Source organism: Bactrocera oleae, chromosome 4, assembly GCF_042242935.1.
Source record: "Bactrocera oleae isolate idBacOlea1 chromosome 4, idBacOlea1, whole genome shotgun sequence".
Taxonomy (NCBI): Eukaryota; Metazoa; Arthropoda; class Insecta; order Diptera; family Tephritidae; genus Bactrocera; species Bactrocera oleae.
The window spans coordinates 15,627,167-15,643,647 of NC_091538.1; the positions used below are offsets into that span (position 1 = coordinate 15,627,167).

Below are 16,481 nucleotides of genomic sequence, written 5' to 3' on the forward strand. Positions count from 1 at the left end.
TACAAAAACACACCCGCACTCACAAATACACTCATTCATTGGGTCGCGAGCGCACGTATGTACGTTAATTTGTTGGTGTATGCGCGAATGCAGTCGAGTTTGGTTAGATACATCCAACTATCTGCTCGTACTTATGCTTCGGTGCTGAAATAAATATTGGGTATTCTTCGCGCAGAGGAGTCTCACGTCATTCTTTCATATTTCTACGCCTGACATACTTACACACAAACGGAGAGATATACAGATGTACAAATATACATATAAACATATATACATCCGTATGTGCCTGTGTACAAACAAACAAATAAATATGCCGAACGAGCAATAACGACAAACGACAACGGCGACGACAAAACGATTCGCCCGCCTGAGTCCAATATTTCGAATGTAGTGATTCAGTACGCTGTGTGGCTGTGCGAAAAAACTATCAAAACATTCCGCCTTCGTTGGTGTTCATTGCACAAATAAAAAACGAACGCTTAAGCATAACGGAAAAAGTAGTCCTGTTAACTGAATTGCAGTAGTATACAGTATTTTTAAAGAAATTTAAAAAATTACGAAAAAAAAGTTTGTATAATAATTTCGAAAATAATTTTTGAAAAAATATTTTCTTGTATTAAAGTGCAGTTGAAGTACAACAATTGATTTTGTTTGTTTGAAACGTGTGTTGGTCAGTGCAAAAGCGTTGAATTCAATCTTTTCGGCAGCTGCTTGTGTTTAATCACACACACATCCATACAAACGCGCCGCTAGTGTATACATAGTTATCTGCCATAATCAGCAGATTCCGCAAATTGTCATTGGGACAAATTATCGAAAATTTCTCTTTCACTTCGGGAAAGCCAGCCTGCTAGTCAACGAGTAAGCCAAACAGCCAGCCAGCCATGACATCAGTGCGCAACAATGCAGTCGCCGCTCTGCTGCTGGGATGGGTTATTTTTGGGTGCCTCAATAATTCGGGTATGTGTACCGAAAAAAAAATATTAAATTTCGCAATTAGTTGCAGAGGGTGGGGGGAAAATCTAAAATATTTTTAATTTTTGAAATATATTTATATATGTACATGAGTGTGTTTGTGTGGCATGTTTTTTGGAAACAAATAGTTTTCGTAGTGAATAGTTGCCGCTGAAAGGCTGTCGTCACTCAACTCATGGAAAAAAACAAAAGCTGTGCTAAGGATACACAGCGTGTGTACAGTATTTTTTAGGAAAAATATGTACAGACATATATACATACATATGTATATGTACGTAGTGAGCGTGTGATTTATCTTTGTACATATTAAATTTCAGCGCAGAATTCTGCTATAAATTCTTAATATTTTTGTATGTAAGTAAAAAGCATATTGCTTTTTTTCAATATAATATTGTTGTATTAGCACATATGCTTCAATTTGTACAACTAAAACGCTATTAAAACTATAAAATAGTTTGTTTGGATATTTATATACATACAAACAAAAGCATATAAGCACGAAGTGGTTTAATACGGCAGCTTTTGAGTACTAAATTTTTTTTAAATAAAAAAATAACAAAGAAACTTTAGTGACAACATAAAAATATTTTCATAATTTATAATTCCTCAAAAACATGTTTAAGCTGCACATTTCTCATTAATATCCCAAGATTGTTGCGAAAAATGGAAAAAAAATATAACACCTTTTTTTTTAATTTTTATTAAACTTTTACAAAAACAGAAAAAAATGCCAACTTTTTATATATTTATACTAAAAATTCGAACAACTATTTCTTTTTTAAGTTTTATTAAATGTAAAGAAAAATAAAAAAACTCGAAGAACTATTGTTTTTTTCATTTTTCATAAATGTTACTTTTTTATTTTTATTAAATGTTTTGAAAAATAGAGCAAAAATCGAACAAATATTTTATATTTACTTTTTGTAAAATTAAAAAATATACATAAAAAAATTCGAACAACATTTTTTACATACTTATTAAAAATTAGTACAATTATTCTTATTTTTTTGTTTATATTACATGCTTTGAAAAATAGAAAAAAAAATTGAACATATATATTTTTTTAAATTTTTTATTGAAAATTCGTATAATTATTATTATTTTTTAATTCTTATTAAAAGTCTTTAAAAATAGAAAAAAATCGAACAAGTATTGTTTTTTTTATATTTCTTTTTTACAAATTTTATACATTATGTTTACTAAAAAAAATGCGTTAATAATATTTTTTTATATAAAATGTATATATTCTTCTCTAATTATAACTACAGTCTATTTTTATTAACTTATGAATATCTATGGTATTCATCTATTCAACTTTAATTCATAATTTAATTTTAAAAAAATATCATATAATATGAAAAAGTAAACCAAAATTTACATAAAAAAACAAAATATTTAAACTTTAATAAACAAAAACAAAAAAAAGCATTTTAAAATAAAAAATACCTCAATGAATTTATACTAAATTTGATTTGATTTGAAAATAAAAATAACAATTATTAGATAAAAACTAGGCCATTAGATACTCTTGCAGTTTATCAGCATTTCAGAAGTGATAAATACGCCAGTTTCGGTAAAATTTACTATAAACAAGGCTGCATTTGGCTGCAGCGAAGCTTAGCTTTTCACAGGTGCATTTCTTATATGTAGCCTAAAAGGGTATAAAGAGGTCTTTATCTCGATGTACAGACAGACTGTATATATATATATATATTTTATAAAATTTCCTACGTTGCCTTCTAGGTATTACCATCTTCATATACCCTGTTTAGGGTATAAAACATAAATCTAAAACAAATAATCCTTTTTCGATACCGAACCTAACCTATTAAACATTATTTCTATTAAGTGTACATCTAAGGATGCGTGAAACAGTTTTTACGCACACATATATACACATACATTCATGGCTGGCAGTTTTCTGAGTAAATGAGTCATTATTTTGGAATTCAGACAGTGATGCCTTGAATATTAACAACAAATGTTACATAAAAAGTGCCAGAAATATGAACACGACACATTTTCGTCAAATTATTGCGAATGTCAAACGAAGATAAACAACAGATGGAGAAATTTAATTCCGCTATTTACATTTCAGTTCGCAGAACTTTAATCTCGCTTGCACAAATATTGCAAAGTTGCAAATTTGGAGCGGTTGCTGTGGTGTGAGCAAAAGGATTTATATGAAATATGTGGAATTTACAAACACACATATGCACACACGCCAAGCAAACAAATATGTTCATATAGGTGTGTGTGTTTACATGGATGAAAAAAACGCTAGGCAAATATGTAAATATGCCAACACAGCTATTTACTTTGCTTCTTGCAACAACACAGCCACTTATATACACATATACACACATATATATACATACACATTGATGTTTTGGCCACAGCAACAGCGGCAGCTTTTGAAAAGCTCGCATGCTGCGAAACAATTTCGTACTTTGTGATAAGAATTTAATACACTATTTAATAGCGCGCATACTCAAACTAACTAACACACACATACGTATATGCATAGATACTTAGCTGAATCTAAGTGCTTAGGTTTGTTGTTACATGCAAACTAGCATATTTATACCGTCATAAATTCCTAATCGATGAAACCACATAATAATATATACATATATACATACATACATATCTTATAAATAACATAAAAAGCGACAAAAACGGCATTTACCAAGTAATGGAAATAGCAACAGAAATAGAAATAGAAATATAGTAATCGCAATGGCAAAAAAGGTCAAACCGAGGGGCGGAAATCAACACACACAGTCATATCAGTGGAAGCAGATAATCATACTTTTACAGACACACATATTTGTACTAACTGTAAAATTTTTTGGAATTTAAATTTTTGTAAAAAACAAGAAAAAATAATAATTTCGACTGTACCGAGGCTATAATACCCTTCACATGTGCGTTACTTAGAGCATAAGAAGGTATAAAAATTCTTCAACTTGATTTTAATGGACCAGTTTGTGAAACAGCAGCTTTATGCTATAGTGGTCCGATCTAAACAATTTCATCAGTATAATACCATTGCCTGGGATAACACTGCATGTAAAATTCCGTAAAGATATCTCGACAAATAAAAAATTTTTACATACAAAAACTGTATTTTGATGGATCAATTTGTACGGCAGCTATATGCTATAGTAGTCGGATATCAGCGGTTCCAACAAATAAACGGTTTTTTTAAGGAGGAGAAGATATGTGCAAAATTTCATAACGATATCTCAAAAACTGTGGAACTAGTTCGTTTATACACAGGCAGACGGATAGACGGATGGACATGACTAAGTCGAAACAGCTCGTCACGCAGATTATTTATATAGAATATACTTTATAGAGCCTCTAACGTTGCCTTCTGGATTTTACTAACTTCGTAGCAAACTTAATGTACCATTTTCAGGGTATAAAACTATAATATGTATTTCTGCTTTATACACGTGAATGCGATAGTCAGCGTGAACATGTTCCATATGCGTGCATAAATTAAGCGCTACAAATGTATGTATGTATGTATGTACAGATTGGGGTTGTCTAAAACGTACTACAACATGAATTTAAATTTTCGTGGTAAAACGTTTTATTAATACATTTTGTTTTTAGTTTTCTGATATTTATCACACTTTATGCAGTTAGGGAGAGAGAGCTGAGAGAATAAACGAAATTATTCGTAGTAAATAGCTCTCTATGTACTGCAAATTGACCTGATATTCTTATCGTACGTAGTTTTTCTCACACTTAGACCTGCATTAAGCAAATCTCAGTGACCTTTACTGCTTACTAAGTTATTAACAATAACACAAATATAATAACAAAACTAAACGTTGCATACAATTAGGCGCTGAGCAGTATTTTTTTAGTTAAATAACATATCTATTAAGGATATAGTGAGAGAAATTTAATATTTTTTTAACCAATTTAAGAAACAGTTATTTTGGATAAGTGAAATATGGAAACAAATATATATTTATTAATTTTTTGATTATGTTTTTCAAAAGTTTACCCATTCTTTTAGCCGAGTCACATACTTAATATGACGTTAATGAAATGACATTATTTTTCTAGTAGTTTAGAAAGCTATATTGACCTACTTCTTTTTCTTCTCGGGCGGTCTACTATCAAAAACAACATTTTTAAATAAAATTATTCCGTATAATATAATAACATGCACAGTTGGGTTTGCGTAAAAAATTTGTTCATATTTTTCAAATGTTTGATACATTTGTACAGGTGGAGCTCTTTATTTTTTATTTTTTAATTTTTAATTTTTAATTATTTTTTATTTTTATTCTTCAAAAATTTTTTTTTTTATTTCAAATATATGTTTGTAAATTTTTTTAATTACCATTTTTTTTTAAACAAATATATGTTCCAAAAAATATATGTTTTTAAATTCTTTTTTTTTTTAATTTTCATATCTTACAATTTTATTCTTAAAACTTTATTTTATTTAAAATTTTATTTTATAAATTTTTTGAATTAAAATATTTTTCAAGTTTTTAATTTTTATTTAAAATTGTTATTTGTAATTTTTTTTTGTTTATTTTTTATATTTTTAAAAACTAATATTTTTTATTCTTTTATCTCAACATTTTATTTTTAAACTTTTCATTTAACATTTTTATTCTTTAAATTTTTATTTTCAAACTATAAAACAATAGGTAGCCGAAAGCCACCCAACATTATTTTAATAATCGGCACACAAGCATTCCCAACATAAATTCTTGCATATCGCACATCTGTTTTTTAAGTTCACATACCTACATACATGTGTATGTATATTCACACACAAACGCGCTTGTAAGTACACTCCCAAGTTTGTGGCGGCCACAGTAGCATGCCACATGCCAATGAGCGGGTTCGCTACTGGCACTCGAAGTCATCGAATACGCCATAATCCACCACTAAGCTATTCCGATGTTTAATTGCTTCATTATAATTATTTGCTGTGCATAAGTGTGCGACTGCGTGTGTGTGTGATTGCGCCTCTTTTTTCTTTAATTTCTCCACGATCAAAAGTGTTATACACATGTGCACAAGGGTACTTAAACACTTCCATACTTGCATACTTACTTGCTTACATAAAATGCGTACACACACACATGCATACATGTGCGCACTACAAGTGTGCTGTGCTTATTTACATGGCCTGTATATGGCTAAATGTATTTACGCATGCTCAACGTGACATTTGAACGTTTTATTGCTGTTGTTATTATTATTTTTATTCTTTAATTGAGGAATTCAGAATTTTGTACAACAAAAAACAGCAAACAAAAAACATTTGTTGTTATTGTTGGAATTAACAGTTCTTTTGTCCATGACTTTTCAGTATATTTTTTTTTATTTTTTGCTGTTGTTTTAACAATATCCATACGTATTAACCCTTATTGGCAAATACATATGTACTTCGTTGCATGTACACAGCTTATGTACAGAGCCATATATGGCTAGAGTTACATGTAGGTACACATGCTCTCACGTACTTAAATTCATTAAATTACTCATTGTCCCATTATTGGCTGGAAATTTTAATTGACCTTCCATTTGTGTATTATCTCGCACATTTTTATTGCTATTTTATTCGTAGCCTTTCGCTCATTCAGCACATTCAATGAGCATATGAAATTATATGCGTTCCATTTTTTTCCGATTTATTTTTCCTGTAATATCCGGCAGAGAAAGCAAATTTGGCTTTAGTAAATGTGACCGTGGAAAACCCGTTAATTTAGGCGCATAAAAATTCGTAAAAAATAAAAGTAAAATTTTAGAGGAAATATTAGCAAAAGAAAAGTCCGAAGAGTGTATTTTTCTTGATTTTTTACTAATAATTTAACATTGTTTTTATAAGAGTATCCAGTAAAAAATATATTTAGGTGAATTAGGTCGTCTTCTAAAAATGTGCATTACAAAAATACTCATAACTAGTAAGGATGGGCTAAGTTGGGGTGTAACTAAACATTTTATACTCTCGCAAGGTAAAGTGATATACGCGATTTCCGTATATATTTTAATTAATAATAGGAAGTATTACCACCATTAATTACAATCACAAGCATGAAGATATACTGTTATTAGAAAGAGATCTCTTCTGAATTTCATTAAGATTTTTTACGTATGGGATGATAGGTGCGGTGTAAAGTCACCCGGAAGCTCGAAAATCTTTATATTAGCAATGTGGAGCTTAGGGAAGTATTGACCCAATTTAACACAAAAATATTTTCCCCGTATTTCAATACTCACAGATTGACCGATATCTTCGGCACATATTTGTTATCTCTGTCTTTGAAATGTTATAGTCCGATTTTGAAAATTATTGAGCATAAGATTAAAGGCTTTGAAAGCGCTATCCGCGTAAAGTTTTACTCTGATAATTTCATTGATGTTTGATTTGTATACTGTAAAGTGAAAAAGTGGGAAGTAGGCGTGGCTGTCATTTGATTTTCACGTTCTACGATAGGAATGATGAGGGATGAGGGTAACCTCACACACAAAATTTTTATACAGGATTTCACCTAAAAGTGGGCGATGCCACGCCCTATAAAGCCCTTTTCCAAATAAACTACCTTTCAGGAAATTTGATGGGCGGGGCCCATTTTGGGGAAAAAAGTGTTGAGGTTAAGTTTTTGAAAATTATTTAATACACAAAACTTTTGTAGATAAAAATTCCATATTAAAATTTATATATTATCATTTTTATTTCATGTTACTTCGACAATTGGAAAATTATTTTATAACATTTTTTCTTTAGTTCATGTATCAACATCAAAAGCTAATAGGGCGTCTCTAAAGATTACAATTACTAAAATATTCATATAAATTAGCCGTTGAGAGACTTTCATCTTTTGTTTTCGATTACAAAAAATTATTTAAGATCAAGTTTTTTGAATTTTTTTTAGATAAAAATATATACGAATTTAATTATCCTTTTTTGAATATTCATTTTAATTTAGTTTTTTTTCTAATTTTGGCTTTTGACAGGTTAAAAAGATTATTTTTAAAAAAAACTTTTTTTTATTGACCGCTTTAAAGACTGCTGTTTTCAAAAATGTAATAAAAAAAACAATTTTCAGTCCTAAATTTACTCCCTCAACTCAAGTTATCTTGTTTATTGATGACTGAAATTATTTGCTAAAATTTCTGTGCTTTTGCTCATATAAACAACCGTTAATTGAACAAACCTTTAAAATAATTATATTAATTTACCTATTTATAACTAAATGATTTTCAGTCCTATGAATTTTTTTAATCAATTATCTCACTTCTACTCTTTTCCTTCACAGTCCTGGCAGATGTCGCGCAGAAATCTGGTGAAAAGTCCACAGACAGCACAGATCCAGATTACTTTTACGACGAATCAAGCCCCGAAAATATAAAGGCGGCATCCAAACCGCCTCAACCAACAATAACTCCATATTTTGATGAGCCAAAGAAAACTGTTTATGCCAAAAACAACGCCACTGTAACTTTAACTTGTCCAGTAAAGGATTATGATGGTAAGTAATTAATGAATCGAACCAAAAAACATGGAATAAAGACAGTGGAGCAGAAAATTGGAAATTGGAATATGAAGTTAGAGTAGTTAGTTCATATTGGAATATGAAGACCCACCAAACGAGGGTCGTTTTATAAGCCATTGAAATCATAGTGACTAAAAATGCAATACTGACCTCTACATGATGTTAGTAGACTACTCTTAAATTTTTAATTATGACTGTCGTATAAACATTTACGTTCGTAAAATTTTATGAAATTGAGAAAATATTTGCTTCATGTACCTGAAACCATGAATGTTAATGATAAATACTACAACGGTTAAGTTAGGTTAGGTTGAGAAGTCGATCCTAAGAAGGATCTCACTTGGATAGCTTAGAACATCGGTCAGTTGTGGTACCTAAAGCTCCTAAATACTATATTATAAGACCCTTACAGATCGAAAAACCGCTTTGAGCCTATCACAAATTTGATTTGAGATAGTTTCGGCGATGTCTTCTGATTCGTCGAAGGTAAGATACAACCATTCAATTGGACGGTGTCCAGTAAGAACTCCTACGATTGCGGCAAGAAGAAGTTTGCTCAGGACAAGTAGTTCAGTAGATCTCTTGCGATCTACCCAAGGCCAGAAGGATCTCGCAGTCGCGCAGGCTTGCTAAGGGCACGTGAGGTTCATTGGTCTAGTGCTAGAACGGAAGATACGACTGAGGCAATAAACAAATTTACACCCGCAGTGTTCTCCAAAACTAGTTGTGCATATATTATATTTTGGCTTTACGTTAAAAACAACGCCTTAAATAAGCAGGTATTCAAGATATTTGTACAAGAAAAGAATACTCGCACGGCATCTGCTCCTAATCCTCTATAGGCTTATTGATTTGAATGCTTCAAAAGAGTATTTGGCAATGTTCAAATCCTATAAGAATTAGTTTTCATATAGTATTCCAAATATATGTAGACGTACTATAGATTAGATCGAATTTAAAACAACAGAATCACTGAAATAGTTTAATTCAGCCCAAAAAGTGGACTGTTCGAGAATTTTTAGGGATTCATTTTATTTATTGTAAACCGCTTCGATGGTATAGGTAAAGACATAAATGACGAATATTATCAAAAGATTTTAGGGTTACGATTTTTCAAAAAATAACAGCTTTTTAATAACCTTAAGGAGTTATTTCCACTTGCAAGTCAGAAAATATTTTTTCACATCTTTGTAAATTTTTTAGAAGAGAATGTAATTATTAATTTAATGAAAAAAATTGTACATTTTGAGAATTTAATGTATTTAATAATCGGTGATTCATTATACCCTGAACAGGGTATATTAAATTTACCACGAAGTTTGTAACACCCAGAAGGAAACGTCGGAGACCATATAAAGTATATACATAAATGATCACCGTGACGAGCTGAGTTGATTTAGCCATGTCCGTCTGTCTGTCCGCCCCTCTGTCCGTCTTATATACGCGAACTAGTCCCTCAGTTTTTGAGATATCGATCTGAAATTTTGCACCTGCCCTTTTCTAACAAAGAAGCTGCTAATTTGTCGGAACGGCCGATATCGGACCACTATAGCATATAGCTGCCATACAAACTGAACAATCGGAATCAAGTGTTTGTATGGGAAACTCATTAATTTGACGAGCTATCTTCACGAAATTTGGCATGTATTATTATTTAAGGCATTAATCTAATCTCTGAAGAAATTGTATAGATCGGACGACTATAGCATATAGCTGCCATATTAACTGAACGATCGAAGTAAAGTGCTTGCATGGAAATTTTTTTTATTTGACGAGCTATCTTCACGAAATTAGGCACGAGTTATTGCTTAAGGCAATAAATTATTCTCCACAGAAATTGGTCAGATGAGATCACTATATCATATAGCTGCCATACAAATTGAACGTTCGGAATCAAGTTCTTGTAAGGGGCCTTTGTATTTGTGAAGCTTCGGCGCAACCGAAGTTAACGTTTTTTTTTTGTTTTGAAAACTTTTGGATAAAAGTTTTGAATTTTGACAGTGATTTTTGTAAAAAAATGTACACTTCAGATTGACTTGAAAAATCGAAATTGTTATCAAAAATCTTATCCCTTCAAATATTACCTGACAAAAATAACTAAGAAGGTCGTGTGAAAAGCTTAAGTCGATCGGTACAGCCGTTTCGGAAAAATTTTCCTCACCGACTATGAAAACAGCGTTTCGAGAAGAACGCCTTTAAAGTTTCGGAAGCCTCTTACAATAAGTTGAAAAATATCTCCGAAGCTATTTTTTGGATCAATTTCAAACTTTCGTGAACTATTTTCAAAAATATTAACAATAGAAAAATATTTACATTTAGCTTTTTAACCACATTTTCGAAATCTTTAAAAACTTTTAATGGTCTTGGCTCAAATATAATATTTATATAATATTTTTAACGATTGTCTTACTATGGGCCATAACATGAACTCTTATTCTAAAATAAGCACTTTTATTCGAGTAAGATATGTAAACAAAATTCAAATACTACAACATAAAAATCACTGACTTATCACACGGCCCTCGTACATATGCGCCAAGTAAATTTGGGTTTGTGTGCGCTTAGTTTAGTTTGCTTGGTCGAGCATGATTCATAGATATAAAAAACCTAGCTTTCCTTACTAATCAAATAATCATACATACATACATACCATATGTGCATGCATATAAAGAGATAGCTATTCATATATACTTACGGGTAAGAACATGTGCACTCGCTAGCATTGATACATACATGATGTATGGTCTCCATATATTTGTCTATTTTGCATGAAAACAAAATATGTAAATTAGTTTCGAAATAAACGTACATACATACACACATACATGTACATTCATATGCACGTCCGCCATTCGCTTATGGCAATTCACACCTACTTTTCTGACACACACCTTTTCCTCAGATTGAACTATGCGTAACATGATTTCCTTTCAACACCAACCCCTGCTGCACCTACTAACCCACATTAATATACACACACAAACATACACATCTGCATATTTGTATTTCTCATATAGTATAACCCAGCTTTTCATCGACATTCAAATCAATTTGCATTAAAATATTTTAGCATTAATTAGTATTCCTATACAAATATTATACCTATACACATACATATATATATGTACACACGTACTTGCCCTTATTTCCTTTAATTCTCACACTGATTCTGATTGTGATTTCTTTCTTCTCTCTACTCCATCCACTCCGCGTTTCGCGCTCTACGTTTTTCACACTCTACGCCCAATTCGCGAACAGAATCGCAACACCTAATTGTTTGGTTTAAGAACAACAACACCCTCACCACTGGACAGGAAATCGTCGCCGACGCATCGCTCTATCATCTGGACAAGGGCATGAATTTGGTGGTGGATCAAGTGTCGGAGAAGACCAAAGGTGATTACTCGTGCACCGTTATGCCGCATAAAGTCAAAATGGATATACATTTGGTAATCGGCGAGGAGCCTGTGGCCGATAATAAACAGATAATGGTGAGCGCAAGCGCTCTACTCCTGCTCTCAACGTTGGTGGCGCGAGAATTGAGCTTTGGTATTTTACGTTTAGATACATTTTTTTAGGCACACAGTTTATAAGCAGCTTCTTACATAAAATATATTTAGAGAATGTAAGAAATGAAAACAAAATGCAAACAAAAAAAGAAAATGATATTATTGTAATTGTACCATAGCTAAGAATAATTGTTTTTGTTTTGTTTTTTTGTCTGAATCCACTAAATACCACTACTTGCATATAAAACTTTATAGCAGAAGATTTAAACCGCAAGCAGTTAGTACATAAATAGAGTACTCGTATATTGAACCAAATAGACAGGCAATTATATAATGTAGTGCATTTGATAGTATAGAACACAGTATAATAAAGATGAACAAAATAGTACTTTAAACAAAAATGTGTATGTAGGTATGTATGTGAGGTGAATTGGCTTAGAAGAGCTTTAAATCGGTTGAAAAATTAAAAATTTGTTGCAAAGCAATCATATATAGCATATTTCAAGTTTAAATGGAACATGAATAAATTTTCATCGAAACGACGTATGCAGGTTTTTATGTTAGTTGTAAAAAAATATAATTTTTTTGTGAAAAAAATCTTTTTGTAGCATATTGAAAAGTCCAATTTTTGTTTTCTTCGAAAAGGCGAACTCATATGTCTGCGAGTATGCTTATTTATTTTAATGATTAAGAATATGTTTTTCTTAATAAAAAAGCGAATCTCATTTAATATTGGTTTCATCTAACTTTGGTTTTAATCGAAAGGTCGAACACACATTTCTTCGAATATGCATATTTTTGTAATGATTAGCAAACAAAAGCCTTTTTTTCTAATATATATATATAATATATCTTAAAATATTTTTATGAAAAAATCTCATTTCGTACTGGAAACGTTAAATTTTCGTTCTCTTCGAAAGAATGAACCAATATTTCTGCGAATATGCATATTTTTATATTGATTATAAATAAAAAACTTTTTTTTTATGAAAATGAAAATCTCGTGTAGCATTGAAAATGTCTAATTTTGGTTTTCATCGAAAAGATAAACTCATATTTCTTCGAGTATGTTTCTTCTGAAACAGTAAATTTGAATTTATTTGCATTAAAACTTTTTTTTTAACGTATTTCAACCAAACGACGAGTATACTGTTTTCTACTACATTTTCTAATAAATTTCAAACAAATTTTGGAACGTTTATTTTCAGAAGAGAAAAATTTTAAAACATAACAAAATAAAATGAAAAATGTGTAAAACAAAACAAAATAATATTAATAATAGTATATAATATAATATTTAATAGCGGTTATACTTTGCTGTAAATTTTATTAGGCTGCAGGTATCCAATTTTATAATTGACGCTATTAATATGCAGTAGCTTCCAAATAAAGACATTATTTTATATAAATGAGTAAGAAAATTGTGTACGTCGATTCGATGAAAATTCATTTTTTCACTTTAGGTGCGTACCTTTGAATGCGCGGAGTAACTAAAGACGATTTGCAAGAGTTTAGTTAAATGTCACCTATTTATTATTAGTTATAGAGTACATATACATATAAGTGTGATAAATTATTTTTCTGGTGTAACTAGTAATTTTTTCGAAATAAAAAAATTTTAATGCAGCAAAATTATGCGAAATTTAATGTCGTAGTTTTATATTTTTCAAAAAATTCCAATTCAACTAGAAAGTTTGCAAGTGAAATGATAATGAAACAATGATGAAACAATAAAAAGATTACTCAATTGCAGTTGTTAAACGTTGAGTTAAATATTTTTTGAATATAAATTATATTATACATATATATGTATATAAAAAATGCTTAAAATGCCAAATAGAACACTTACAAGTTCAAAATGTAATTTTTTTGAGCGATAAATTATAAAATCATACTATTTAATATATACATATTTTTGTCACGTCATGCTTGAAAAGTCTTCCGTTCGCAAATGAAACCAACAATTTTTTCTGTTATTAAGTGTGCCAAGAAATGGGTAACATTTAACCCCGCTTGATACATTCAATCATTGCATAAGTTCAACGGTTGGATGAACTATTTGTACGTTAACGTAAGTTCATCCATTGGAGGAAATTCAATATTTTCGGATTAAAATGCCAGTTTTGTATGCGAAGTTAAGCATCTGCTATTCTGTCTTGCTACTTGTATAAGCATGTCAATTCATTTCAATCTATTTCAATCCACAAGTATGCATTCTTTCGATGAATATTTTTTTATTTTATGCAAATGGCCTCCAAAGTAACAATTTCATCGTAATACCACAAAAGTCATATAATATCATATCTCTCTGTCTTGTAATCTCTTAAGAAACAATTAGGATGGCAATGAACAAAGCATAAATAAAGATCTTCTTCGCCGCTGGGACTTTTATGTCGACTTTTCAGGACATTTAGGTATCATCATATCGATTTAATGAAGTATTTTTATAAGAACCTTTCCCAAATCAGACAAGATCTCGATTTATAGCACATTTATTTCTACCCTCATAATTTCACAAAATATTTCACACGCACTTTAAAATAAGTTTCAATCTCAGGCAATCTTCACGAATCACGACTCTGATTTGTACTAAGTACGTCAATTATCTACATTTATATTGTATATATACGCGTGTGTGTACGTTTGCTGTTTCATGAAGATGCCTGACACCACAATGTGATTGTGATGTGTGTGGATTATATTTTTCCATTCAATGAATATTCAAATATTGAGCTTAACTGTTTATTTCTTAAAAGTAAAAAGCTTAATGTGAAGTGTAAGCTCAAAATTTTTTTTAGGCACTGTATGTGTTATGTACCTCCAGTTTCGAAACAAAAAATCGATTTTCTTCAAAAATTAGCTGTGTACGTCCATTCTTTATATACTTTTATGCGACGAAACTATGCTGAATTTAATTGCTTGCTTCAGCTGTAAATTTTAGAAAATAAATTTTTTAGCCACTAGTTGTGTATTGGATGAAACTGAATTTTATAATATTTCCATCTGCAAATCGTCTTTTCTTACTCTAAACTCACACACATATAACGCATATTTAATTATAATATGTATATTGACTTCAAAAAAACATTGTTCAATGCAAAAATACTCGTACTAACGGAAAAATATTAGTACTCGAGTGAACCATAAGTACATAAAGTAGTTTTTGTTCTAAACTTTAGCTGTTGATTTAGTACTTTATAATTACATACATGTTTGGATATATATACACACACACATATATTTATTTACATACAAATATATATACATACATATATACTATGTGCTCGTTGTAAGGACTTTGTACTGTCGAAAGGAGCTTGAAAACCTAAACAGCAGTTATAATAGAAATACTTAAGAAAATCCAAATGAAAATGTAAGCAAAGCTAAAAAAATGCTGAGAGGCAAGCATTAGTTGAAGCAACTGTAAGATATACATATGTAAGTAGAAGAGGAAGCAGTGAAACCGAAAAGTGCCATTATTTTACACAGAGGTAGCGAGACGGAGGAAGTAGTATGAATATAGTAAATAGTTTAAATAAAATTTTAGCAAACGCTTTTAAAGAGAAAATCAAGAATTTTTCAGTAAAAGAAGAGAAGTGAAAAATTATTTGCAAAAAATAGCAATTAAAAATTAATTTTAGCGAACCCTTTTACAAAAAAAAGAAAGTATTTTTCAGAGAAAAAAATTTACATGACAAATTATTAGCAAAAAAGAACAGTTAAAAATTTATTTTAGCTCACGTTTTCAAACAAAAAATCAAGTTTCAGAAGAAAAAGAATGAAAACTTAAGAGAAAAATTATTTGCAAAAATAACAGTTAAAATAATTTTGTTGATTTTGTTAACAAAAATTTTAATTTATATTAGAAAACTATTTTTAGAAAATATTAATACAAACACACATAAGTAACGATAATAACTTATATGTATATGCATTAAACTCTATTATAACTGCTTGTTTACGCTGTCATGAGTACAAATTTTTATTTAGGATATTGAAAGTGGCGTCTGTAGGTGGATTGTATTGAAATATTGTATTGTACTGTATTGTATTGTAGTTGTAGCTATGCTTGTTAATAGCTGAAAGATATTATTATTCTTATTATGAAACTTATAATTAAAATAGTCAAAACAAAAACAAAAACAACAAAATAAAACAGTTGAATAATGAAATGTAACGTGAATTGTGGCAGCTTCTCTACAAGCAGCGCAGCAAGCAGCAACACTAAAAAAATGCCTTTTCAAAATCAAAACTGAATTATGAATCTAATGAAGCTGTGTAAAAGCGAAAAATTAAAAAAATGTGTGTACTTAAAAGTTAAGGCAAACCCAAAGCAAGTAGCATTGAAGGTGGCTAGTAGGCCTTTGCACGCATTGCAGTCTTAAAATGTATGGCAAGTTTTCCAAAAATGCGAAAAAATAAAAACGTATGTACTTATTTTTCGAAGTGGCAAAAA

At 30.3% G+C, this 16,481-nt stretch overlaps 1 protein-coding gene across 1 annotated transcript; it reads left to right on the top strand.

The window, feature by feature from the left end:
- Window positions 1-398: 398 nt before the first annotated feature.
- Window positions 399-16,481, top strand: LOC106618137 (uncharacterized). Its single transcript, XM_014235726.3, has 3 exons — window positions 399-960; window positions 8,280-8,492; window positions 11,775-16,481. Exons 1-3 carry the CDS (start codon window positions 885-887, stop codon window positions 12,092-12,094), a joined length of 609 nt encoding a protein of 202 aa, XP_014091201.2. The 5' UTR covers window positions 399-884; the 3' UTR covers window positions 12,095-16,481.